The sequence below is a fragment of the Antechinus flavipes genome, chromosome 2 (genome assembly GCF_016432865.1).
Source record: "Antechinus flavipes isolate AdamAnt ecotype Samford, QLD, Australia chromosome 2, AdamAnt_v2, whole genome shotgun sequence".
Taxonomy (NCBI): Eukaryota; Metazoa; Chordata; class Mammalia; order Dasyuromorphia; family Dasyuridae; genus Antechinus; species Antechinus flavipes.
In genome coordinates this window covers 530,630,768-530,656,412 of record NC_067399.1, presented here as the reverse complement: position 1 = coordinate 530,656,412, position 25,645 = coordinate 530,630,768, and the positions used below count along the sequence as shown (strand labels likewise).

Sequence of the window (25,645 nt, the reverse complement as noted above, 5' to 3'; positions counted from 1 at the left end):
ATGCCATCCCCTACAGGAAAACTTATATCAATCCCTTTTGATTCTAGTTCCTTACCTCTTTTATTAATTTCACATTTATCCTGTGTATATCATTTTTTGTACCTAATCATTTGCTTTCATTATTTTCATTAGATTGTGAGCTCCTCTAGAAATAATAATAAATAGCTTTTTATATCCCCAGTGCTGAGCACAGGGCTTGGCACATAGTACATGTTTAATAAATATTTATTAACTGACTAATCAATTCATAAATAGCATACAATGTAGAACTTTGTATATTGCACATCGACTCCATTGATTCTGACTTAACAAGCATTCAGAGTCAGGTCAAATTAAATGGAAAAGTTTCGCTTAAAACTCCTGATAACTTGGCTTCTAACTTATAAAATTCTTCAATAATATCTTATACAAAGAATTTTCCTATAATGAACACTGATCTGAGAGATTGCTCTAGGTGCAAATCTAAGAAACAAAGTTGAAGAACACAGGGTCTTCCTGGACCATTAGACCACTACACTATTAACTTGAGTAGGAGGCAGAAGGTCCTAAGTTCAGTAAGAGACACATAGAATGCTGTGGATATCTAAGAGAAAAGACTACATCCAGTTGAGAAATTTTTTCAAGGCTTTTCAAGGAGGTGAACTATGAACTGGCCTTTAAGGATAGGCAGGGTTACACTAGGCAGAGATGGGTGGATGTGTTATTATGAGCAAAGATGTGGAAATGGCAAAGCTGGGAGGATGTTTTGGGAACAATGACTATTCCAGGTTTCCTGAATCATAGGTACAAGAGTGTTGTGAGATGCTGCTAGAAAGGGACATGGCATAGAAGAGCTCCAAAACCAGGCAAAAGAGTTTGCATTTATATTCTGAATGCAATGGGGGGCCTGAAGATTTTGAGGAAGGGGAGGATACCATTCTTAAACCTTTGCTTTGGGAGAATAATTGTCACTTATATGGTCTTATAGCATTTTAAGCTTTGCTAAGCGCTTTTCTCCCCCAAAACTTGCAAGTTACATCTTCTGAGTATTATTGTATGCATTTTTTAAATTGAGGAAATTGAGTTTCAGAGAAGTTTAATGACTAACTGACTACCAAGTATAAGATCTAGAATTCAAATCCAGACTTTCTGAGTTTAGGATCAGAATACTTTCCACTAAACTTTCCAAGGTCTTAGTAACTTATTTGAAGGTCATAGAACAGAAGCCCTTATGGATGGGGTTAGGGATAGGCTGAAGAGGGGAGAATCCAATACAGAGGTTCTACACCTTGTGTCACTCGCTCTTTTAGCATATCTGTTAAAGCTTATGGATCCTTCCTCAGAATAATATTTTTAATGCATAAGTAATAAAGCCAAGAACAAAACTCATAAAAACTAGCGAATGGAAAATTACTCTCATCAGAATCTATAGCTAAGGTCACAAGTTAGACAAGAAACCGAGCCAGGTAAACCACTTACACAGTGATGACAAAAATAGAAATGAAATGACAATAACAACAAAACCAAAGTGCATGCTGTAAAATTTGAATGACTAAGCTTGGTCCATACAAAATATGAGAATGGCTTTTCCTCCTTTTCTCATGCTTACAGAGGTGGGGAACACAATATATTATTGAACTTTGCTGTTATGTTCATTAATTTTGCTCAACACTTTTTCCATTAAGAAATTCTGTATTACTATCTAAACTAATCTATTTATTTAGTGTTATACCAATCAGACTCCCCAAAAAAACTATTTTAATGACCTAAAAAAAAACAACAAAATTCATCTGGAAGAACAAAAGGTCAAGACTTTCAAGAGAACTAATGAAAAAAAATCAAATGAAGGTGGCCTAGCTGTACCAGATCTAAAACTATATTATAAAACAGTGATTACCAAAACCATTTGGTTCTGGATAAGAAATAGACTAGTTGATCAGTGGAATAGGTTAGGTTCACAGGACAAAACAGTCAATAACTTTAATAATCTGGTGTTTGACAAACCCAAAGACCCCAGCTTTTGGGATAAGAATTCACTATTTGACAAAAACTGCTTGGAAAATTGGAAATTAGTATGGCAGAAACTCGGCATTGACCCACACTTAACACTGCACACCAAAATAAGGTCAAAATGGGTTCATGATCTAGGCATAAAGAATGAGATTATAAATAAATTAGAAGAACATAGGATAGTTTACTTCTCAGACCTATTGAAGAGAAAGGAATTTGTGACCAGAGAAGAACTAGAGATCATTATTGATCACAAAATAGAAAATTTTGATTATATCAAATTAAAAAGCCTTGGTACTAACAAAACTAATGCAGACACAAGATTAGAAGGGAAGCAATAAACTGGGAAAACATTTTTACAGTCAAAGGTTCTGATAAAGGCCTCATTTCCAAAATATATAGAGAATTGACTAATTTATAAGAAATCAAGCTATTCTCCAATTGCTAAATGGTCAAAGGATATGAACAGACAATTTTTGGATTAAAAAATTAAAACTATTTCTAGCCGTATGAAAAGATGCTCCAAGTCATTATTAATCAGAGAAATGCAAATTAAGACACTCTGAGATATCACTACACACCTGTCAGATTGGCTAGAATGACAGGGAAAGATAATGTGGAATGTTGGAGGGGATGCGGGAAAACAGGGACACTGATACATTGTTGGTGGAATTGTGAACACATCCAGCCATTCTGGAGAGCAATTTGGAACTATGCTCAAAAAGTTATCAAACTGTGCATACCCTTTGATCCAGCAGTGTTTCTACTGGGCTTATACCCCAAAGAGATACTAAAGAAGGGAAAGGGATCTATATGTGTAAGAATGTTTGTGGCAGCCCTGTTTGTAGTGGCAAAGAATTGGAAACAGTGGATGCCCATCAATTGGAGAATGGCTGAATAAATTGTGGTATATGAGTGTTATGGAATATTATTGTTCTGCAAGAAATGACCAGCAGGATGAATACAGAGAGGACTGGCGAGACTTACATGAACTGATGCTGAGTGAAATGAGCAGGACAGGAGATAGTTATACACTTCAACAACACTATATGATGCTCAATTCTGATGAACGTGGCCCTCTTCAACAATAAGATGAACTAAATCAGTTCCATTTGTTCAATAATAAATAGAACCAGCTACACCCAGTGAAAGAACTCTGGGAAATGAGTGTGGACCACAAGATAGCATTTCCACTTCTCTTTTTGTCTGCTTGCATTTTTGATTTCCTTCTCAGGTCAATTTTACCTTATTTCTAAGTCTGATTTTTCTTGTGCAGCAAAATTACTGTATGGATATATATACATATATTGTATTTAACATATACTTTAGCATATTTAACATGTATTGGTCTACCTGACATTGGGGGGAGGGGAAAAGTTGGAACAGAAGGTTTTGCAAGGGTCAATGCTGAAAAATTACCTATGCATATATCTTGTAAATAAAAAGCTATAATTAAAAAAAAAAAGAATTTCTGTGTGCCCTGTGTTGGGGGCAGCTGGAAGTCAGGAGAACCTGAGTTCAAATCTGTCCTCAGACGCTTAACACTTCCTGGTTGTGTGACCCTGGGTAAGTCACCTAAGCCCAATTGCCTCAGGGGGGGAAAATGTGTTATAATAAATAGTTTTTTTGGGAGGAAGAATGGATTATATTGGGGAATATAAAAACAGAAGTTATAAAAAATTGGGGCCTATGCAGAATATGAATCAAGAATTTGTGTGATGTACTACTTGACATTCACCTTCCCAATAATCCATGAACCCAGTTTCCTGTCTGTGTATCCTTAGGCTTTCCATTTATCAGCAAAGAATGGGGAGAAAATTTTTAACTCCTTACATTTATCATCCAACAAGTTAAAAACTTGCAGTCACTTCAAGTTATGTCAGCTACACAGATGTAGTCTGCAGGTGTAAAGTAAACATAAATGTTTACATTATACAACATCCATAAGTCACATGCAAAGTGTGCCGAGTATAGGGGTCTCTATATAGGTAAAAATTATACATGCCATATGACACACAACAGGACATTACTTCCCCTCTCTTATCTCTGTGTCATCATTGTCATAAGTAGCTTGGGGCTACAAAAATGAGCTTTTTCACTCATCACCCCCTGGAGTGTCACTTATCAATCTGGTCGTTGGAGAGGTACTTCTTTCATTTCTGCCCTGATCACTGATCCAGGACCACCTCCAGGTATCTACCATGGCTCCAGAGGAGAAAGTAAGGCAGGTAACTTTGCACGGCCCTCCCTCACTTCAATGCAGTTCACTTGCATCTCATGTCATCCCCTCTCTGATATCATGGTTCTCTCTGAGAATGAAAGTAACAGTCTTCCCCTCTGTAGCCCTTGCACAAACTGGAAGTCCCTTTCTTCCTTCTGTTGGGTGGGAGGTAGTTATGGACCCTGCGCTGTTAGCATCTCTAAACTGATCACCTAGCACCCACAAACATTCAAACATTCTAATCTCAGGGCATACAAGGTGCATACAATGTCAAAGGTGAACCCCTGAACATTCTCAGGTAATCACCTGTTTCTCTGTCAGGTTACAGTCACTTCTCTATTCTGTTTATGCCGTGTTTTAGCAAGAGCTCAGAGGTTTTCTTTACAGGTAAATGGATAAGTCTTGCTGAAAGTTATAATCATTGTGTATAGGGGCTCCCCTCTGACTGTGCTGTTTCCATGGTGACCCACAGTAGGCCCTTAATAAATCCCAGCACCTACCCATGTTGACACCCATGATTTTATGGGAGTCAACAGAAACCTAGCCCTTTTGCAGATCATAGAAGTTTATACCTCAGGTTTGTACAGCCTATTTAAAATCCATGGATCAAGCTCATGATTGTTGGAATTAAGACAAAGGGTACAATATAATGCTCCAACACATTCCATAATAAATCCTTCCTGCTTTATGAGGAACTTCATCTTGTTGGGCAAGTTGTGGCCAGAAGGAGAAGGCTTTATAACAAATTTCCAGGTAATTCTTTTCTGGGTATTTCTTTGGGGACGTGGAAAGTTTCCAAAATGTCAAGAAAGTTTATTTAAGGAAGCAGCTGCAGGCTGTTTCTTCCCTAAGTGCTTCCCTTGTATTGTATGGCTTACCAAAGAGTCCTCCAAAGATATGGAATTCTTTCTGTGATATTCTTGTCACAATCCACAAGCACTTCCTCAAAAAATAGTCACCAATTCTTGGTGAGAATCCAAAATCCTGTTGTCTTGTACCAGTCCCTCTCCTCACTGGGCATCCAGGCTAGCTGACACATCATTACAGTCTTCTCTACACTTGTATCTGACTTCATGTCACGTCTTTCCATCTTCCAACAATGGACTCCAATTTCCTATGACCTCAGAGTCAAATTTTAAGTTCTCCATTTGGCCTTTAAACCACTTCATGGTTTTACATTCTATTCCCCTCCAAATATCATATGGTCTAACAATACTGGCCTCCTTGCTTTTCCTCAAACAACTTTCCATCTTCCTACTTTGTGCCTTTACACTGACTCAAGGATGGGATACTATGCCCCCTTACCTGAACTCCCTTCATATCTCACCTTCTGTAGCAGAGACCTTCTGTAATGTCCCTCTAGCTATTAGTACTTTTTCTTTTCAGATTACCCTCCTCCTATATTCTGCATTTTTTTTTGTATGTACCTAGTTATTTACATGTTATTTCCTCTTCCCTTCATAGAATGTGAATTCTTCAATGGCAGGGACTGTCATTTTTTTTTTTTAACCTTTTCTCTGAATTCTCAAAGCTTAGAATAATATCTGGCACATAGGGATTGAAAATGCTTGTTGACTAAGTCTATACTTGCAAGTTCATCCACTTTGTGAAATTCTGATGTGAACCTCTGGAACCAAGACTCCTTCTCCATCAAACAGAGAATTGGACAACCCCCCAAAATGTAATTTTTGTGCCAGACCATTGTAAGACGGTTGAGACTCCTTTGAGGAAAAAAAGTTAGATTCTAATGTTCCCAGGGAAGCCCTTGATGTGGTTGTGAACCATTCAGATGATTATTACAGCAAGATTTGAGAGATTAAATCCAGTCCATTGTGCTAGAAGGCAGAACCTGAGGCAAATCTCTCTCTTTCCTCTCTCTCTCTCTTTCTCTCTCTCTCTCCTTCCTTCCTTCTCTCTCTGTCTCTCTTTCTCTCTGTGTCTCTGTCTCTGAATCTGTCTCTCTCTCTTTTTCTCTCTCTCTGTCCCTCTCTCTGTCTCTCTGTCTCTCTCATACATACAAACATATATGCAGATACACAGAGCATTTGTCTCTGTAGAGAAAGATGCACACTTTTAAGATTATCCATTAATGTTTTCCATTCTATAGGTATCTTAATATTACAAAAGTTTCCTTGTTATTATTATTATTATCCTCATTGTTATAATTTCTCCTTATTATAAAAGCAACCACAGACAAAACTTTGTTCACCAATAAATGATTGTCATTTATCAATAGTATAAACTAGGAAAACATATGCTCACTGAAAGTATTTGCCTGTGTCATAGATGATATCATAGAAGATGTCTTGTACAAAATGCAAATGGCACAGATTACCTGCAGAGAATGAGGTACTATAAATGCTGGAGAAGGGGCTGGAGAGAAGAGGATTTTATTAAGGTGACCACATAAAATTCCAGGATACTAAGAATTTTAAAAATAAGATTAATAAGAGTTTTCAGAAATTAAGTTTACCAGAAATTGAGTTTGTATCAGCATATTAAGTTACATTGAATATCACAATTATCTTAAAATAGGTAAAATATATAAATATAAAATTTGATCATGTGACTTTTTTTAAGTGAAGGGTAAACAGCAGGAGGTATCTCAGAACTCTGGTTAGGGGAAGAATGCTTAACCACAAAAGGTAGGAAGTCTTACAACTGGACAATTTTTATTCAAAATTAAAGTAATTGTGCTAGAACAAAATCAACAAAGTTAGATACTAAGAAAAGAAACTATTCAGTAGAAAAAATAAGTTCATGAAATAAAAATCTGACATTCAAAACACATAGGAAATTAATACAAGTATATAACATTAAACATCATTTCTCAATAGATGTGGTCAAAGAATATGAACAGTTCTCAAAAGCATTGCAAAATATAAATGTCCACTTGACAATATTCTCCACTAATAGCAAGAAAAATGCAAACTTAAACAACTCAAAGCCTTCACATAACAACACACAAATTGGCAAAGATTATAAAAATGGGAAGCATAAATAATGGAGAGACTTTAGGAAGACAGGAACATAAATGCAGAGTTGATAGGAATGTAACATGGTCCAATCATTTTGGAAAACAATTCAGAATTTTATCAAAAAGTCATTAAATTATACATACCCTTTGACCTAATGATACTATTCCTAGGCATATACCTGAAGAGGGTTGAAGATAGGGGGAAAGTTGCATATGTACCTGTTAAAGTATCAAAGAGTTATAAGAAAAATAGTTGTTCATTGTTTGAGGAATGGCTAAGCATATTGTGATATACTAATGTAATTAAATGTTACTGTATTATAAGAATAATGAGATTGAAGAATTCAGAGAAACTTGTGAAGTTTTATATAAATTGATGCAGAGAAAAACAGAACCACAAGAACAATTAAATGATGATCACAATGATATAAAAGAAAACAACACTGAAAAGCTTCATAACTTTGATCAAAAGAATAACCAGAATTGACTTCAGAGAGCTAGCAATAAAGCTGCCTTGCCTCTTGGCAGAGAAGTGATGAACTATAGGTTTGGAATAAGGCATACATTTCCAGGCATGGTCAATGTGTTGATTTATTTTGCTTAACTTCATTTATTCTTTATAAAAGCATATTTGATTTGAAGTCAAGGGGTGAAATGGTGGGTAAAGAGCCCAGAAAGAAATTATTAGAATGTGACAGTGATATGAAACAAAGGGCATCAATAAAAGATTTAAAAAGCAAAAGACAATATATCTCTTCTTGAAATCTTCAAGCAAAGGCCATATAACCATTTGAGGGGGAAGATTGTAGGTCTGAAGTTTTTATATATGGTTTGGTTTACCCTAGGTATCCTCTAAAGTACCTTCTGGCTCTGAGATTATGTGGTTTAACACATATTGCTTGGATTGAATTAATATTGGGGCATCTAAGTAGTATAGTGGATAGAGTGTGGGTCTGGAGCCAGGAAGGCTCATCTTCCTGAATTCAAATTTGGACTCAGACACTTACTAGCTGTGTGACCCTGGACAAGTCATTTATTCCTGTTTGCTTTTATGTTCCTCATCTATAAAATGAGTTGGAGAAGGAAATGGCAAACCGTTCCATTATCTTTGCCAACAAAATGCCCAGTGAAGTTATAAAGAATTGGATTTGACTGAATTAATACTAAACTATTCCTTTTGTCAACATCTAACCAACAGATCCAGCTTCTACTCCCAATCAAAAAGTTTAAAAATGTTTTAATAGCATAAAAGTGAATATTTATTTTACTACATATGCAAGGGAATACACATTGTTTGCCTAACAGTCGTACCAAAGATGAACAAGAGAATATGAGCTTACCCTTCTTTAACACTGAGGCAGACAACAACAGAAATTCAGTACGGGAGTTATCTTCGTTTGTTTGTTTGTTTGTTTATTGTGGCTAAAAATCACTTAATGCCCCAAACCAAAAACCAAACCCTGGGGATAATAGTAGCTACCGTTTTCATTATACTTTAAAGCTTGCAAAGCACATTTCAAATATCTCATTTTTTCCTCACAATAACTGAGATGTAGGTGCTATTATTATCCCCATTTCATAGAGGAGAAAACTAAGCTTCCTGAGCTTAAGTGACTTGACCAGGAACACACAAATATTAAGTATTAAGGTAATCAGGTCTTCCTGATTCAAGGTCCAATGCTCAATCTACTATACCATGGCTTCTTAAACTTTTTCTATTTGTGACCCCCTTTCACCTAAAATATTTACATATGACCCCAAGTATGTGTAGGTATATACAGTAGGTATACAAATCAAACATTTACTGATAATAAATCATAATTTCACAACCCCCACATTCAGTTACACCCCACATGGGGTTCCCAAACCATGATTTAAGAAGCTTTACACTATATTGTCTAACTGTCTGTTTTCTGGAGCCCTTAAAACTTAATAGGAATCATCAGTGTAAAGACTGCTTTAATAGATACAAAATGACCAGAACAAATTTACCCATTATTCTGTGAGTGTCCACATCTGAAGCATCCTGTTAAGTCCTGGATACCCCTTTTATGAGAGACTAACAATCTATCTGGAATACACAGGAAGTCTCTTAGGCTAAAAAAGGACTCAGTGAGCTGTTATCTATGAAGAAGGTGGGAGTGTTTATTCTGGAGGTCTTTTAAAAACTTAGTAAAGGACCCTACAACTTCTCTTCAAAAGAGAGTTTTTGAAGGGCTATTACATGAAAAAGGGATTTAATTAATTCTGCTTTGAAAAGAACTAGGGCCAGTGTGTAGAAGCTTCTAAGTGTCACGTTCCAATTGATAAGACATTCCAAATGGTCGGAATTTTCCAAGATTTTAAAAAAAAAACAAAAAAACAAAAAAAACAGCCTCAATAGGTAATGAGACTCCCATCCTCAGGAGTAGAAGTTAGATGAGTACTTTGGAAGGACTGTAGTATTTAGAGAGTGTTGAGTTCAACTGGATTTTACAAATGTGAAAACTGAGACCCAGGGAGGGGAAGTGTTTTCCCCACAGTGACAAAAGTGACAGAGTCAGATTTCCATAGAGATGCTGATTCCAAATTCACAACTTTTTCCACAATGCGCAGCTCTCTGTCATTGAGGGGATTAATGAATGGTTCTAGTAGTGAATGCCCTAAAGACTTCTAAAAGGTCTTCCAACTTTAAGATTCTGTAATTCCAAATGTAAAACTAGATCTTTTATAAGACTTATTTTAACAAATTCCAAAGACACACATTAAAATCCTAACAATGAGAAGAAGTACGGATGTAAACAACAGTGCTAGAGTTAGGGTCTGGAAGACTTGAGTTTGACGTCTGCCTCAAACACTGGTAAACTTGGTGATGTTGAGCAAGTCACTTAATCTCTCTAAACTTCAGTTTCCTCTTAGTAAAGTGGGGATATTAATAGTACCTACCTTTAGGGGTTGTCGTGAATCTCCATGGACATAATATATATAAAGTATTTTGCCAGTGTTTGGCAAACACTGATTATCATTAAAATAATATAATCCCATTTATACTAATAGAATCTCTCTAGAATAGACTTGAATAATTAATTGAACGTACATTTTGTTGAGCTTAGATGGAACCAAAATGGTGAAAAAAAAAAGGCAGGAAGTTGCCTGAACTCTCCCCAATTCCCCTAGGAACAACTTTAAATCCCCAATACTCCTCGATGATACTTAGAATAGAATATTTTACAATTCTCCTTAGTCATCCTGAAAACAAAGATGAGAATAGTTGTTTGGGAGATTATTCCCAACATTTGTAGGATGGAAGCCTTACAATTCCCTTATAGAGTTAGCTCATTATTTAAGAGGGAAAAAAAATATACATACATATATATATATATATATATATATATATATATATATATGCTCTAGCCAAGTCCCATTTAGAAATGGAGAGTCTCATTCAGGAACTCCAGGAGTCTTGCAACTCATCCCAACAAACCAAATAGCTATATGAGATTTCAGGCTTACCTGATTTTCTTTGACATTAAAGCTAGTTCAAAGGAGTGCCCTTGTATATCTTTTTATAATCAATCAGTAGGTTATCTAGGATATGTCCAAAACAATTTGACCAACTTAGAGGGCCTCTATTTCTACATTTATCTCCCTATCAAACAAAGATCCAATTCAATATTAATCCCTCAATTCATTCCACAAACATTTTAATTGAATTCATTATGTTCAAGACACTAGGTACTCAAAAGAGGTAGCTGAATAAGACACAACTCCTGCCCTTGATTAATTTAAAATCTAGCAGAATAATCATGATACAGGTTCAGATATGATGACATTTTACAACAAATGATGTAGAAAAACCTCAAACTCATGTCTGAAAGTGATTTCATCATCTTTTCTTATAAACTTACTCTTCTCCTAACTTCCTATTGTGGATAGCTCTTCTCACAGTCACCTTGGGTTAGATGTTTTCACTCCTTGATTCTTTTCTCCCTCCCCAACCCCAACCTTTGATCAGTTGATGAATCTTTCTGTTTTTATACATGAAATATCTTTTATATTCAGTCTTTCTTCCTATATGGCACCCCTGCCTTTCCTTTTTCCTCTAAAATCCACTCTTCATTCTCCTGTCAAGATAATATTCTTAATGCTAGAAATTTTATCTTGTTATTCCTTTGCTTTATTTTTACCACTAATGTCAATTGTTTTCCAGTCACATTCAACTGATTGTGATGCATTTGCAGTTTTCTTGGAAAAGCTATTGTAGTAGTTTGTCGTTTCTTCTTCAGCTCATTTTATGAATATTTGCCCAGGATCATATATCTAGTAATATCTGAGGATGAATTTGAACTCAGGTCTTCTTGAATCCAGCCCTTATATGCTATCCACTGCACTACCTAGTTGCCTTACTAAATGCAACTCTTATTGTCAAGATGTCTGATGAGAAGTGTAGTTTTTAGTAGACTAAAAGGAAGGATTGATGGGTCATGGAAAGTGAGAATTTTTGCTTTTGGAAGAAGAAGGGAAAAATCAAGGACTGATGTTGATCTGCCATATGATAATGGCAAAGCAAGGTGCTACTTCCATAAACTCAATTTAATTGTGAGAAGTTGCAGCGCTGTGTAGCTCGCTGACCTATTTAGAAAGTTATTTCCTTATATAGAATTTGCTGTTTGGATGTACCTGCTTGCCTCCCAGTGGGACATGGTGAAATTATTCCCTTCCTACTTTTTTTTCCTTTTGTTTCATCACTGATTTGTCAGATGGTGTCACTACCACCTGGAAAATTTCCTACTGTTTTTATTTGTAAACTATACTTTTGCAAGTGATGTTTTATCTCCACATAAAGATACACTAATTTTTGTTTGTTTTGCATTTTGAAAGTGTTTGCTATAAAAAGATAGACCATGCAAAGTAGAGAAAGTGAAAAGGGAACCTGAGCTTTAGAGTTAACTATGAGCTCACCTTTAGCTTCCTCAGTGACTAGACAAAAAGGATTCTCATAGATAAAATATTGTCTTTAGCTAACACATACTGATTCTATGACCCTGGATAGTTTCCTTATCCTCCACACTCTAGGCAAGTTTCTAAGACAAATGTTGTATTGTCTCAAAGACAATATGTTTCTGGAAGAATAACACCTTTCATTCAGAAGGAATTTCTTTATCTGGGAATTCTCTATAAAGATGAAGTGATCCATTAGCTGACATCTAGCATCCTCAGCAATTTGGATCCAAAATACGTTGGCAACCTTATTTCTTGGTTTTCATTTTTGTTTATCCTATGCCCTAAATAACTAGAATAAATTAACAAAGGGGAATGAGACATTTAGACTCCCTTTTTTAGGAGCATGAAATGCCTCTCTATGTGGCCCTTTTACTTCTCATGAAAGTAAAAACAACTTAAAAAATAATAAATTTTAATACAGTCAAAAGGGTTCATTACTTTGTAGCTGTATTCAGCCTGTTGCACAACTGGGAGGAATAGCTAAACAAGTTCTAGTAGTGGAGACAATCCAAAAATATTTGGGTTAATGAATGTTCTTATATGAATGCATGTCGTAGAACTTATACTGTCTTAAAGAACATGACAGTGTGAAAGACCTGTGGTTTTCGACTTGGGGAAGAGTTTTTAATGATTTGTACCTCACTTCTTCTAGGAGGGAACCAGTGTGTCAAATGGTGGCAGAATTTTTAGGCAGGAAGCAAATTTTAATCCCCCAACTAGCAAATAAAAACCACAGTCAGGACAAAAGCAATCACAATGACCCAAGACCAAAAAAACCTAGAGTCTGGTTAAAAAATGATAATACCACCAAGACTAGAAGTGATAGCCGCCTTTAAGAACAAGCTGGACTTGAAAAGAGATCAGATTAAGAGTGAAAGAATTTATAATGAGAGAGGAAAGGTCAACTTCAAGGGAGGGAGAATAAGTGGTGGTAACTGTCAATTCCCAGTCAAATACCACATTTAAAATCACAAAATCATAGACTTAGAGCTAAAAAAGACCTTCAGGGTTATCATAACCCAGACCAAATGATGAAAGAGGTAAGTGATTTGCTTAATACATGCTAATAAATGTCTAAGGCAGAATTTGAACCCAAGCCTTCTTGTCCAGAATTCCTACTTCCATTTCCCTAGTCCAGGACCTCATTAGACTATTGTAATGGCTTAGACAATAACTTATTGTAATAGCTTCCCAGCCTCCTATTTTCCCTCTAAGATCCATCCATCATTCTGCTGTCAAAGTAATCTTAATGCAGTTTTTTAAAATCATATTTTGCCCCTTGCTAAAACAGAAAAACAAAAATTTACAGTGGATACTCCTTGACCCCTTGACTATTCATTGTAATTCTTCTTGGCAAGGGAGCTGCTGGGAAATCCAGAAATTCACACTATGAAACTTCCCATTCTTATCCCTGCTGAGCTGCAGAAAAGAGTCCCTCCACCTCTCAAATCCTACATTGCCTTGATCAGCTTCATGCATATATTTCTCAATTCTTGCCCCTATGTAATTTTAAGGAGTGGGCAGAAAAGTGAATGATTATTTTGCAGAAAGTTCTCTGACCAAGAACTCTGACGTAACACTACAGTGGTGACTTATCAAGCAAAAAAGGCCTATTCTTGTCCAGTCAGTAGAGTATGTCTGGTGAGTTATAACCATATCTGAAAGTTGCTGGAAGAGTCCCATTCCTCAGATATTTAATACCTAAAGGAAATTTATTTGTCATTAGCTAAATGCTATAGGTTCTCTCATTTTTTAGCACCTAACACTTCTGAGAATGTTTCCTTAATAAATTTCTGAAATAATTGGGGATCCAACTCCATTCTCACCATTCAATTGGACATCTTACATCTTTCTAGACCAAAATAAAACAAATAGCTTTTTGTGTCACCTAATTAGCTTAAACAATTAACTTTTTTTAAAGTCACTTAAAGGAAATGGACTTAATGTGTCACTTTTAGAGGGACCTATGGTTTGATCAATGTTCAATATAGCTGGAAGGAAATTAGGTGACCTAGGGGATAGAGTCTTAGGCCTAGAATCAGAAAGATCTGAGTTCAAATTTGATCTCAGACACTTAGTGGCTGTGTAACTTTAAGTCATTTAACTCTTTGCCTCAGTTTCCTTTTCTGAAAAATGGGGATAATATATGATCTACCTCTCAGCATTGTTATAAAGATGAAATGAAAATATTTTTAAAATGCTTAGCTCAATGCCTGGCGCATAGTAGGTGCTATATAAATATTAAGTAGTGGCAACAGCAGCAGAAGTAGCAGTAGTTGTTGTAGTACTGGTGAATTCATGTCTCTGGAACTTGATTAGTTCATCCCTGATAGAATGAAACTCAAAGCATGGGTCAGCTCTTCCATACAACTTCTGACTCATGAGTTTGGGCTCAAACCCTAACTGTTCCTCCAGATGATGTGATATATATAGAGAATACAGTACATCTTTAGATTCTAAACAAATTATCTGTATTTGTGTATTAATTTGTTTCTTTTAGAGTATAAACTTGACTGAACCAAACCCTTGTGCTATTTGGAAACTGGTGTCATCCCAATAACACAATAACACATCCCAATAACAATCCCAATAACATTTAAATGTTACACATTTTGTAACAAAGTGTGAGTCTTGTTCAAATGCAAAAAAAAAAAAAAAAGGTGGAAGAGGGAGGGGCAGGGAATAGGGAGCATTCTAATTTCAATTAACTTTAGTTAAATTAGGTGACTGAATCAAATAGATTCTTAGGACTAAGAATCATGTACTTGAAGAAAGGAAGACCAGGGTTAAAAATCCCCTTTCTTACAGGTGTCCTGTAGCAAAACACAATCTTAATGAGCCTCAATTTCCTCATCTGTCAAAGGGGAACAATAAAAAGAGATCTATCAATCCATTCTTTTTGTATCCACAACCTTAGCTAGGCCATCTCATACCAATGAATGCTGGCCTTATTGTTAATGATCCTCAGAGAAAAGGATTCGAGAATTTTTATCAGGGACTTGTTCTAGTATCGGATCCTTTCAGTTAGCAATCCTTCCAATCACAAATTTTTTTCAGCATTTAGAAGCCTTTATTGCCATGAAATTGTAAGCTTTTCAAAGATAACATTAAATGTCATAATGCTTGATAATTAGTAGACACTTAATAACTGTTTGGCGAATGATTGGTTAACCAAGAGTCCTTGGCGTTCATTCATTTAATTCAACAAACATTTGTTAAACATCTATTTGTAAGAAGCGTTATTCAGGGTGCTGAGTGGGAATAGGCCCAAATCAGTAGTTCTCAAAAGGAACACAGCACACTAATGTGCCCCAAGTTTTGCTAGGAATACCACAAAATTTCATGTTATGTTGTAGATAAGTAAATATTTATAGGCAATTTTATTTAATGAATACAGTCAATGGCATAATAATACAATTTTTGTCTCTTGATTTGGAGAAGATCTAAGCCTACAAATTCATTAAATATACCTCCTTATAGTTTCTATTGATTTACAAAACAAAGTTTTGCTTTGGGGATTTTCTTAAGAACAGTAACATGCTTTTCAGTTCAAAATAACATTTATATTCATAAGGACTTTCAGCAGTAAGTGAAGAAGTAAAAAGGCACATTGCATATGCTTAATAACCTACTTAGTGTTCCTCACATAAAATTCCCAACAGTGTGGGAGGTTTTGTACTGGCTGTCCCCTTACTTGAAATGCTCTACTTCTTCATTTTTACCTCCCTGCATCACTGGCTTTCTTTGAAGACTCAAATGCAAAAGGTATTTGGTCTTCTCTGTCATTAGTGAGTTATCCTCTATGTTTATCATCCTTCTACTCCAAAAGTATGCAAGACTAAGTAACAATGCAGATTGGGTCTATTTTTATTTACAGTTTGTCTTTCCCATTAGAACTTAAGCTCCATGAGAAGAAATTAAGGTTGTGAAATGGGAATAAGAATGTTTATACTATCTACTTTCAAGGACTGTTATAGGAAAGAAAGTCTTTTAAAAAGTTCTTGAGCAGGGCAAATTATTATTTATACTCAGAGAGTCATCAACCTAGGTCAGACTCTCATCATCATCATCATAGTAGGAGGCAATATAATGGACCTCCAATCACTCTCTCCTCTTTAATTTATTCTCTGCACTGCAGCCAAGATAACCTTCCTAAAACACAGCTCAATTCATGACCCTTCCTTGCTTTAAAATTTATGGTGGTTTCCCATTCCCCAAATGATAAACGTTCAAAGGATATGAAGTCAATTTTCAAAGTATGAAATCCAAAGCTTCTTATGGACACATGAAAAACATTTTCTAAATCACTAAAAATTTGAGAAAGTGCAAATTACATTTCCTCTGATTACACATTGACTTACAAAACTACAAATCAATATTACCTAGGTATTTGTATATTTGTTTATTTTGCAAAATATTTTCCAATTATATTTTAATCTAGTTTAGATGTTACTTGGTAATGGCCACACTTTGACACCTTTTTTACATGCATAGTTGTGGAGCTGTAAATTACTTTTTGAAAAGCCATTTAGAACTATCCCAGAAACTACTAAATAGTATAACCCTGCAATGTCATTACTAGATCTATACTTTAATAACAATCAAACAAAGAAGAAAAGGATCTATATGCAAAGAGTTATATCAGCTCTTTTTCATGATAGCCAAGAAGTGGAAATTGATGGAGTGCCTGCTAATTGAGTAATAACTGAATGAGTTACAGTATATGAATGTGATAAAACACCATTGTGTTGTTAGAAATTTTGAGGGTTTTTTTTTTAGAAAAACCTGGGAAAATTTGCATGAACTGATACAAAAGAAAATGAAAATAAATGCAATTTATAAATAACAACAATATTATAAAGAGAAACAGCTTTGAAAGACTTGGTAACTCTGATCAGTACAATAATCAACCACAGTTCCAAAAGATTAACAATAATATATGCTATCCATCTCCAGATTGATAATTGATTGACTCAAGAGTACAGATAGAAACATATTTTCTTTTCCTTTTTTATAAAGAAATAATTAATGTAGGAATTTGTTTTGCTTGCCTATATATTAGCAATAGTTTCATTTTTCTTATTATTCATATTTCTTATTCTTATTTTCTTTGCAGTGCATGAAGGAAAAGAAGATATGAGGGAAGGAATTTAGAACTTAAAAGAAAATAAAATTGAATTTAAGAAAATTTATAGGGCCCCCCTGTTACTTCTAGGATGAAGTATAAATTCTCTATTTTGGTATTCAAAGCTTTTCACAGCCTGACTTTAATTAACTTTTCCAGATTTAATTCACATTACTCTCTTTCCTGCTTTCTACATATTAATCAACCTGGCTATTTGCTGTTCCTCACCTATGGTATTCCACCTTTTGGTTCCTCATCCATATGCTTGCTCAAGCTCTCTCCCATGGCTCTCTGTATCTTGGAATCCTTTTTGTTGTTCCGTCATTTCAGTAATGTCCAATCTGCCATTGCTTTCTCCAGCTCATTTTACAGATGAGGGAACTGAGGCAGACGAGTTAAGTGGCTTGCCCAGGGTCACACAGCTAGTAAGTGTCTGAAGTTGGATTTGAGCTCAGGAAGATGAGACTTCCTGACCTCAGGCCAGGGACTCCATGCACTATGGTATCACCTTGGCTTCCTTCAGATCTCTACTGAGGCACTCCTTCTTATGGAAAACCTTTCCTGGTCCCTTAGTAATGATGCAAGCTCTCTGTCTTCCCAGAGGGCCTTCACTTTTCCGTGTGAATAAACCCAACAGCAGATAAGCAGCTTCCCTGAGATCAGGGACCGTTTTTCATTTTATCTTAGTATCTCTAGTTATTAATGTGGTGCCTTGAACATAGTTGGAATTCCCCCCTCTCTGTTTCTCTCTGTCCCTCTGTCTCTGTCTCTCCCACCTCTCCTCTACCTCTCCTCTCCCTTTCTCTTCCCTCCTCTCTGTCTCTCTCTGTCCGCCTGTCTCTGTCTCTCTCTCTGTCCCTCTGTCTCTGTCTCTCTCTTTCTCTCTGTCTTTATCTCTGTCTCTGTCTGAATCTGTCTCTGTCTCTCTCTCCTTCCCTCGCTCCTGCCATGTTCTTGCTGTTGATCCATCTTCATGCTTGTGACAACTTCAGCTCCAACTCCTGTCCCAGGGGTGGGGCTCCTCAGAGGTGAGAGTGCATCCTGACCACTAGCTGCTCCTGTCGCACACTCTTTGGCCAGCTTTGCTACCTTCTGTTCCCCTTTATATCCTAACTCTTTCTCTGACAGCAGTATCCAAATCAATACCACCATTCTGGGAAAGGTCAGTCCAATAAATTGCCCTATTCTTCAACATAGCTAGATGTGTCTGGGATGTCTAGACCAAAATACCTTTCCCAAGCCACCAGTGCTCAATTAGAATGGAATCTCTTTGAAGGCAGGGCCTCTTTCTGCCTCTGTCTTTTCTCTCTTTGTCTCCCCCCTCTCTTTGTCCCTCTCTGTCTCTGTCTCTCCCACCTCCCCTCTACCTCTCCTCTCCCTTTCTCTTCCCTCCTCTCTCTCTCTCTCTCTCTCTCTCTCTCTCTCTCTCTCTCTCTCTCTCTGTCTTTATCTCTGTCTCTGTCTGAATCTGTCTCTCTCTCCTTCCCTCCCTCCTTCTCTCTGTCTCTCTCCCTCCCTCTGCCCACCTTCTCTCTCTCTCTTTTTTCTGTCTGAATCTATCTGTCTGTCTGTCTCTGTCTTTCTGTCTCTCTATTTCTGTCTAAATCTATCTCTCTGTCTCTGTCTTTGACTCTATATCTCCTTATCTGTCTCTGTCTGTTTCTCTGTGCTGTCTCTGTCTTTCTCTCTGTCCCTGTCTCTTTGTCTCTCTGTCTCTCTTCACATTTGTCCCTGTCTTTGTCTCTCTGTCTCTGACTCTGTCTTTCTGTTTCTCTTGTCTCTCTTTTTCTGTCTCTGTCTCTCTGTCTTTTTCTCTTTCTGCCTCTCTTTCTCTTTAGGAAACTAGAAGCACAAGACTGTACAAGGGATTAGCACTGAGGACAAAGTAAACATTTCGTGCTTTAGGAAATACCCTTCTCCCTTCTAAATGGCCAGAATTAGGGGCACTATGGATTCCCCCACTCCTATCCCCAAAAGACTGGTATATGGGAAAGCAGTGCAAAAAGTTACTAAGAGTTAGGAGATCTTAGTTTAAGTTTTGGTCCTAGCACTAACTAGCCATGTGATCATAGACAAGTCAGTTCATTTTTCTGATTTTTCCTTTTTATAAAATGAGGAAGCTGAACAGGATAACTTCTAAGGTCTAACATTTAGTGATAACAGCAATTAAAGGCATAAATTATTACTCTTGAAGAGTGAAGTGCTTTCAAGATCCAAAGCAAGGAATCTCTAAGAGTTGACTTTCAGGATGTAAAAGGGGCATATATTAGTCAGGGGTTAAGTCCATTGTCCCATTCTTTTCTTTTTTCTTTTTTTTTTTCGCAGGATGGGAGAACAGGAAACTAGATTTTCAGGTAGGATGATCTCTCCTAATTGGGGTGGGTGGTTTCAAAGAGAGGGCAGAAATGGTATGAGTAGAACGAATTAGCCTAAAAACATAGTACAAATCATGGGGACTGTCACAGAAGAAACAAGAAGGCCATTGGGGAGTAGGACATAACCTGGAATATAAACTAATAGAATATTTTTTAACCTATCAAATTTTTATATTTTTTAGAGTATGAGGTTTTTGAAACTAATCTTAAACTGATAGCTAGGGGAGGGAAGGCCAAAAAAGATTCTCCTCCCTGATTCTCTTCTGGAAAACTGCTTTGCTGTAATAGCATTTGTTCACTTACAGAGCTAGAACTAGTTTTTGCATATCTCCTATTTAAAAAAAATAGATACAAATAAATATTTATACACATTTGAATATACATACATTTGTAGAGAAAGGTGAAAACTCCTACAATTAGTAGCTCTCTGTGACTTCAGACAAATGCAATTTATTTTCATTTTATGCCTCAATACTAGCCATATTCAAGGGTTTTATTACCTTTAATCTAAGCTCTACCATAATTAGATAAGTCAGATAATCTCTTTATGATACAGTTTTTTCCATCTGCAAAATGGGACAGATCACTTTTTTTAACCTATAGCTCCTTGCTAGGAACATATATGAAATCACAACTTATAAGTACTTTCAGCTCTCTGAAGGAAGAAAACAAGATTTGTGCCAGGAATTGTGCTCTTATTCAATCCTCAGTTCATTCCTGATAGGTAGGTGATATTATTATTCCCATTTTACAGTTGAGGAAACTGAGTGAGGCAAAGGTTAAGAGAGGTATCATCCAGAGCCACACAGATAATAATTCTCTGAGGTCCCATTTGAACCCCAGTCTTCTGAACTCTGTAAATTATGGTGCTATCTAGCTGTTTTTTTGCAGAGGGAGGGAAAAGGGAATAGAAAGACTAGGATTATGAGACAGTACCCTTTTATATGTAGGAAAGTTGTCAGATAATCCCAGCTTTTTACTGTTCAAGGTCTCTCACTTCCTAGTCTGTGGATTGAGGAATAAGCTCTACTATTGATTTAGTAGACACATGATTATATTTTCTAGGATTTCAGTTTTACTATAAAGAACAAAGACCCCCTAATACTTTTAGCCTTCCTACCTCACAGGATTAGGATTCCAGACTAAAAAATAGTCTTAAATAATTTCTTATTAAATGATTTTTTTAGTTCAATCCATAACAAAGGTCTTTTCTATTTAAATCTCAATTCTGACAATATATATTTTGATTTCCAAAGTTCTTAGACTTTGAATCAGAATCATTCTTCTCCCCATCCCATGTGCCCCTCACCCCTAAGTGGGTTTAAACAAATATTCTGATGTTAACATAAAAATCTGAAGATCTCCTGGGGCCAGATACAACTGGTCAGCCTATGACAAACAACTCTCTTACCAAGGGGAAATGATTGTTTCAATGGAGGGCTAGCCAGCCCTAGGCAAAATTATTATGAGTACAATTTGTCTGAGGCAAGCTCCCACTTTCCAGTGCAGGTGTCTTTTCTCTTCTCCTGTGGGCCTCCCACTTAAGCCCATTTCTGTCCTGTCACCCCAGGGCCTATCTCTGAGAACAATTTGTCCTGATTAAAAAGCTATCCCTATGGTCTCTCCCATAGTGTGTCAGTAGCTGATAAGGCCTTAGATAGTACCCATCTGTTGAAGTCCTGTTCCAGTGAATACCCAAAGTGTGAATGAATATCTGAAGCCAGGTGGAAGATATGCTTTTCAGTCTCCATTACTCCAATCTGAGTATCAGCCTTTTAGACTAGTATTACAAAATTACTAGCTATCATCATATACCTTCCAGGGTAGTTCCCTATCCACCTTAACTATCAATACAGAGATGCTTATCAGCAAAGAATTATAAATAACATAATTGTGGTGCTCATCATCAACATTAAATAGTTATGGTATTTATCCAAACAGAACAGAAATTTATCATACTAATGTATGATAAAAATAGGAATTAGACCAGTGGTTTCCTGAGGGTGGGGACCTCCAGAAGGTAAATTTGCTCAATTAACGTTCAATCCACATGTTCTTAAAACTTAATAGTCTTGGTTGCCTGGGAGCATTGGGAAATTAGGCAACATTTGAACCCAAGTGTTGCTGGCTTTGAGACCAACTAACTCACTCAGCTTCTATTATTTTGCCTTTAGTCCCGTAGACACATTTTACTTATTGCCATTAGTGCTGTCAAGTAAATAAGCAAAAGGCCTGTCGTGCATTGAGCACCTATTATAGTGTAGTCTATGTGCTCCTAACTGCAATGAATATCTTTGCTGAGTAAATCATATTTATAGTAGCTTTCAACCCCAAAGGGGTCAGGCTTGTGAAACAAGTTCCTATTGAGAAATTGAGAGGGTTTGTCTTCCTGCTCTCCAAATCAACTTCCCTTTCCCCTTTTCTGCATTACACCTCATACTCTTAAACCACTTTGTTTTAATTTTCTGTCCTTCTGTTTCCCCTCTTCCTGGAACTAGCTTCTCAAAATGCAGTTTTGTGTTCTGGTCTCCCAAAGACAGCACAATAATCCCATTTTACAACATATCAATTTTTTTTAAAGGAAATGTCTAGTACCAAGAATCTGGGAAGTTGGTGACAGTGATTCTTACCAATGATCCCCCCATATTTCCTCTTTCAAGCTTAGAGAATAAATTTTCATAGTTACAAAGGAGAATATAACCTAGGAGATGAACACTAAAGCTCCATGTTTGGATCATTTTAGCAAAAAGAATAAAAAGAAGTATTTGGGAGAATATAAAGAGCTCCAAAAGTCTCCCCACCTTAGAAAAGTCACTTTCCATTTGTAGGCCCACTTTGTACAATGAGAGTGTTGGACAAAATAATCTCTAAAGATTTCCTTCCACTTCTAAATCTATGATGTTTTTACCTTGTTGAATTTATCTTTCCCCAGTTCAACATTTTCACAATTGGTTTATCTGACATATTAGCTTTATTTTTTCAAATAAATTTATTGTTATCTTTCATTTTTACATAGGCTAAATATCCTCCTGGACCCTTTCCTTTTCCTCTTCCAAGATAGCTATCAAATATAACAAAGAATATGTTTTAAAAAGAAGAGAACGGGGGATGGGAATCAGTAAAACTAATCACAATCATTGAACATCCTGACTACATATTTGAAAGTTACCAGTGGTAATTCTAGCCTACCCAATAGACCCTTCATTTTTTAAAAAGTAGTTTTGTGGAAAGGGAATGGGATAACATATTAGCTTAAAAAAAACTATCCAGAATGCTGCACACAGTAGATACTCAGTGGAACTGAAATAGAATAAAATGGACTTGATATTAAAGGAAAAAGTACAGATTTCACAGAATGCTCTTTCAAAGCCTGAAAGGAGTTTAAAATCTCCCTATATACTTTTTGAATAAAAACTAGGGGTTGTTTGTGCTTGTGATCAAAAATCCTGCAACCAGGTTATTTTTCTTTAAATGTCATCAAAGTTTTAAGTTAGAAATGCATGCCCAGTTTGTTATTGAAAATAATAACTGAATACTTAATATTATCTCTGATTATGAATGGACTGGTTTTACCAAAAATCTGGAGAATATGGGATTATGTAGAAGTAGTGAAGAAGGAAACCCAAAGGGAAGAGACTTAGGTGATAGATTTTCAAAACATTCTTCCAATATTCACTCAGACTCCTTAAGTTTAAGAAATTATCCAAAGTAACCTAAAGATACTTAGAAATCACTTTCATTTATGGCTAGAAGACACAGGTAGCCATTGAATTCATAATTCTTGGTAAAAGGAGAGCCCAAGTCTAAAAAAAGAAAAAAAAAAAGGACTTTGGCAATTGAAAGGAAAATAGTTTAATTCGATAACTAATGTCCTGTTCTACTTGATGCACTGTATCCTCCATTACTCAGGTACCGATCTATCAAATCACTGCCAAAGCATTGCTTAACTATGACAGGATATTGCAGCTATCCCTGTTTATTGATTATCTGTAACTATTTCAGGTAATTGCTCTTTTTACTACAAAAGCAGTTAAGATTATCCTAGGTAAATCATTCATATGAAGATCAAATGAAATAACATATTTAAAGCCCTGGGCAAATATTAAAGGAATTTAGAAATGATTATTATTAATATCATTATTAACTAACAAGGCACTAAAACATTCTTATCAGGCTCTGTTGATATGATACAGTATTTTACACTGAAAACATAGATTAATAAATAGTAAATGAATAGCTGTGATCTAATGTTTTCTTATAGCAATATGAAAGAGAACCTTGCATTATGGCTATGTTTTAGCCAAAGGAGAGGGAAAAAAAGAATCATACAGATTAGAAGTATTTTTTTGAGTTATAAAATAAAGGGAAATCAGATTACACTTACAATCAACATGAATGTTCCCAGGAATTCTGCAATCATTTCTTTGACCAAGACATTCTTCAGGATTAATTTCTCTTTGAAGGTTTTTCCCAACTTTCTGTCCATTTCCTGATTCTTGTAGCCACAAATCCTAGAAAGAGTAGATAGCACTTGTGAGTAAGAGTAGGAGAAATACTCTTAAGTTCAGGCAATACTTCGCAGTTAAGTTTGGAATGGATGATCCTTGCAGCAGCTGGACTTTTATGACTTCACTGACACATGGAACCTGGAGATTTTGACATCTGCTTACAGATTCATGGAGATAGTCGACAGAATTCTCTGACTGTACAAACATGGACCCAGTGACTCAATGTGACTTAATACTTCATCTGGTGAGGTTTTCATCACCTATTTTCAGCTGTTTGTTTATATTCGTAAGTTGGAATTTCAATTCTCAAAGCTGATTCTTTTGAGCTCGATGGATTAATCATTACCTTTATTTTCAAGGTAATTTTTTGATGTCCTTTTTTTTTTCCAGGAGATGAGAAAAGAGATGTTATGCTGGATGTCTTGCCAAACCACAATCTACGGGCTTGAGTCCAGAGGAGATTTACATGTTACACAATTATTGCCTTCTAATTTTTTTCTGTTTTGAAGTAAGTAGCTGGGGTGTGGTTTGGAATTGTAAAATCCAAAATATATATGTCTAAAACAAACATACACTATAAAAACATATAGATCGGTACATCTACAAGGTTCTGGTCCTTTTTTTTTTTTTTTTGTCTTCTTCCAGCATTAATTCAGTCACTTTAATGAACTTGACTGAGATTGGCCAGGATCTTCTAATCTAGTTTATCAATGGGAAAACTGAAAGAGGAAAGAAAGAAAATTAAACATCAACAACAAAAGGATTTACCTTACCTATGTTCAGTTAGTAAGATCACAGAAACTTATATACTAGGGAAATACTTATCCAAGATAAATTAGGTAGGCAATATCTTATGATTTCTTGGAATTTTTAGATCAATTAAATTTTCTTTTGAGGGAACTTCCTAGTTAAAAATTAAGTTTTTCTGTTATCCTTTCCCCTTATAAAGGAACATTTGGGTCCAATAAGAAGGGACTGGATTGTTACAGCCTAAATTTCTATAGTGATGGTTGCTTGCTGAGCCTAATGAATTATGTTTAAGTGAGAAATTACAGGGAAGGAAACAAAACACCAATGTGGTCTACTTGGTAACAATTCAGAAAAGTTAGCCCTTTCTTAAGAATGAGGTCCAATTATCTTTGCTGGACACAATGAAATTAACTGGCACACTATTATTTAGCATTCACTCCTGGCCATGTCAGATACCAAAGTCTGTTTCCCAACTTCTATGGAACTGAAGAAATAGAATCCACTCATATCTGAGAACCTGAGCTGTATCAAAGATTTTCTAAAGTCACAAAAACTACTATCAAAATTGTGTTTGGCTTCTCAACCCTCCCAGCAGGTACTGGCTCCTTTCCATGCCCTGTCCTAACGCTGCAGGAGGTCATCATTAATTTCCTTCCAAGGAGGTAGGTAAATTGAAAGGCCCTACTAAGAAAGGAAAGAAAATCAGTGAATAGTACA

At 36.0% G+C, this 25,645-nt stretch overlaps 1 protein-coding gene across 1 annotated transcript in view; it reads right to left on the bottom strand.

Annotated features, from left to right (window-relative positions):
- The window catches only part of AQP9 (aquaporin 9), a 61,147-nt gene extending 36,961 nt beyond the window's left edge, over positions 1–24,186 (bottom strand). Inside the window, exon 1 of the mRNA XM_051980729.1 lies at positions 24,055–24,186. Coding sequence (XP_051836689.1) covers positions 24,055–24,156 — 102 coding nt within the window. The 5' untranslated portion in view covers positions 24,157–24,186. The remainder of the gene's footprint in view (positions 1–24,054) is intronic.
- Between the last annotated feature and the right edge of the window lie 1,459 nt (positions 24,187–25,645).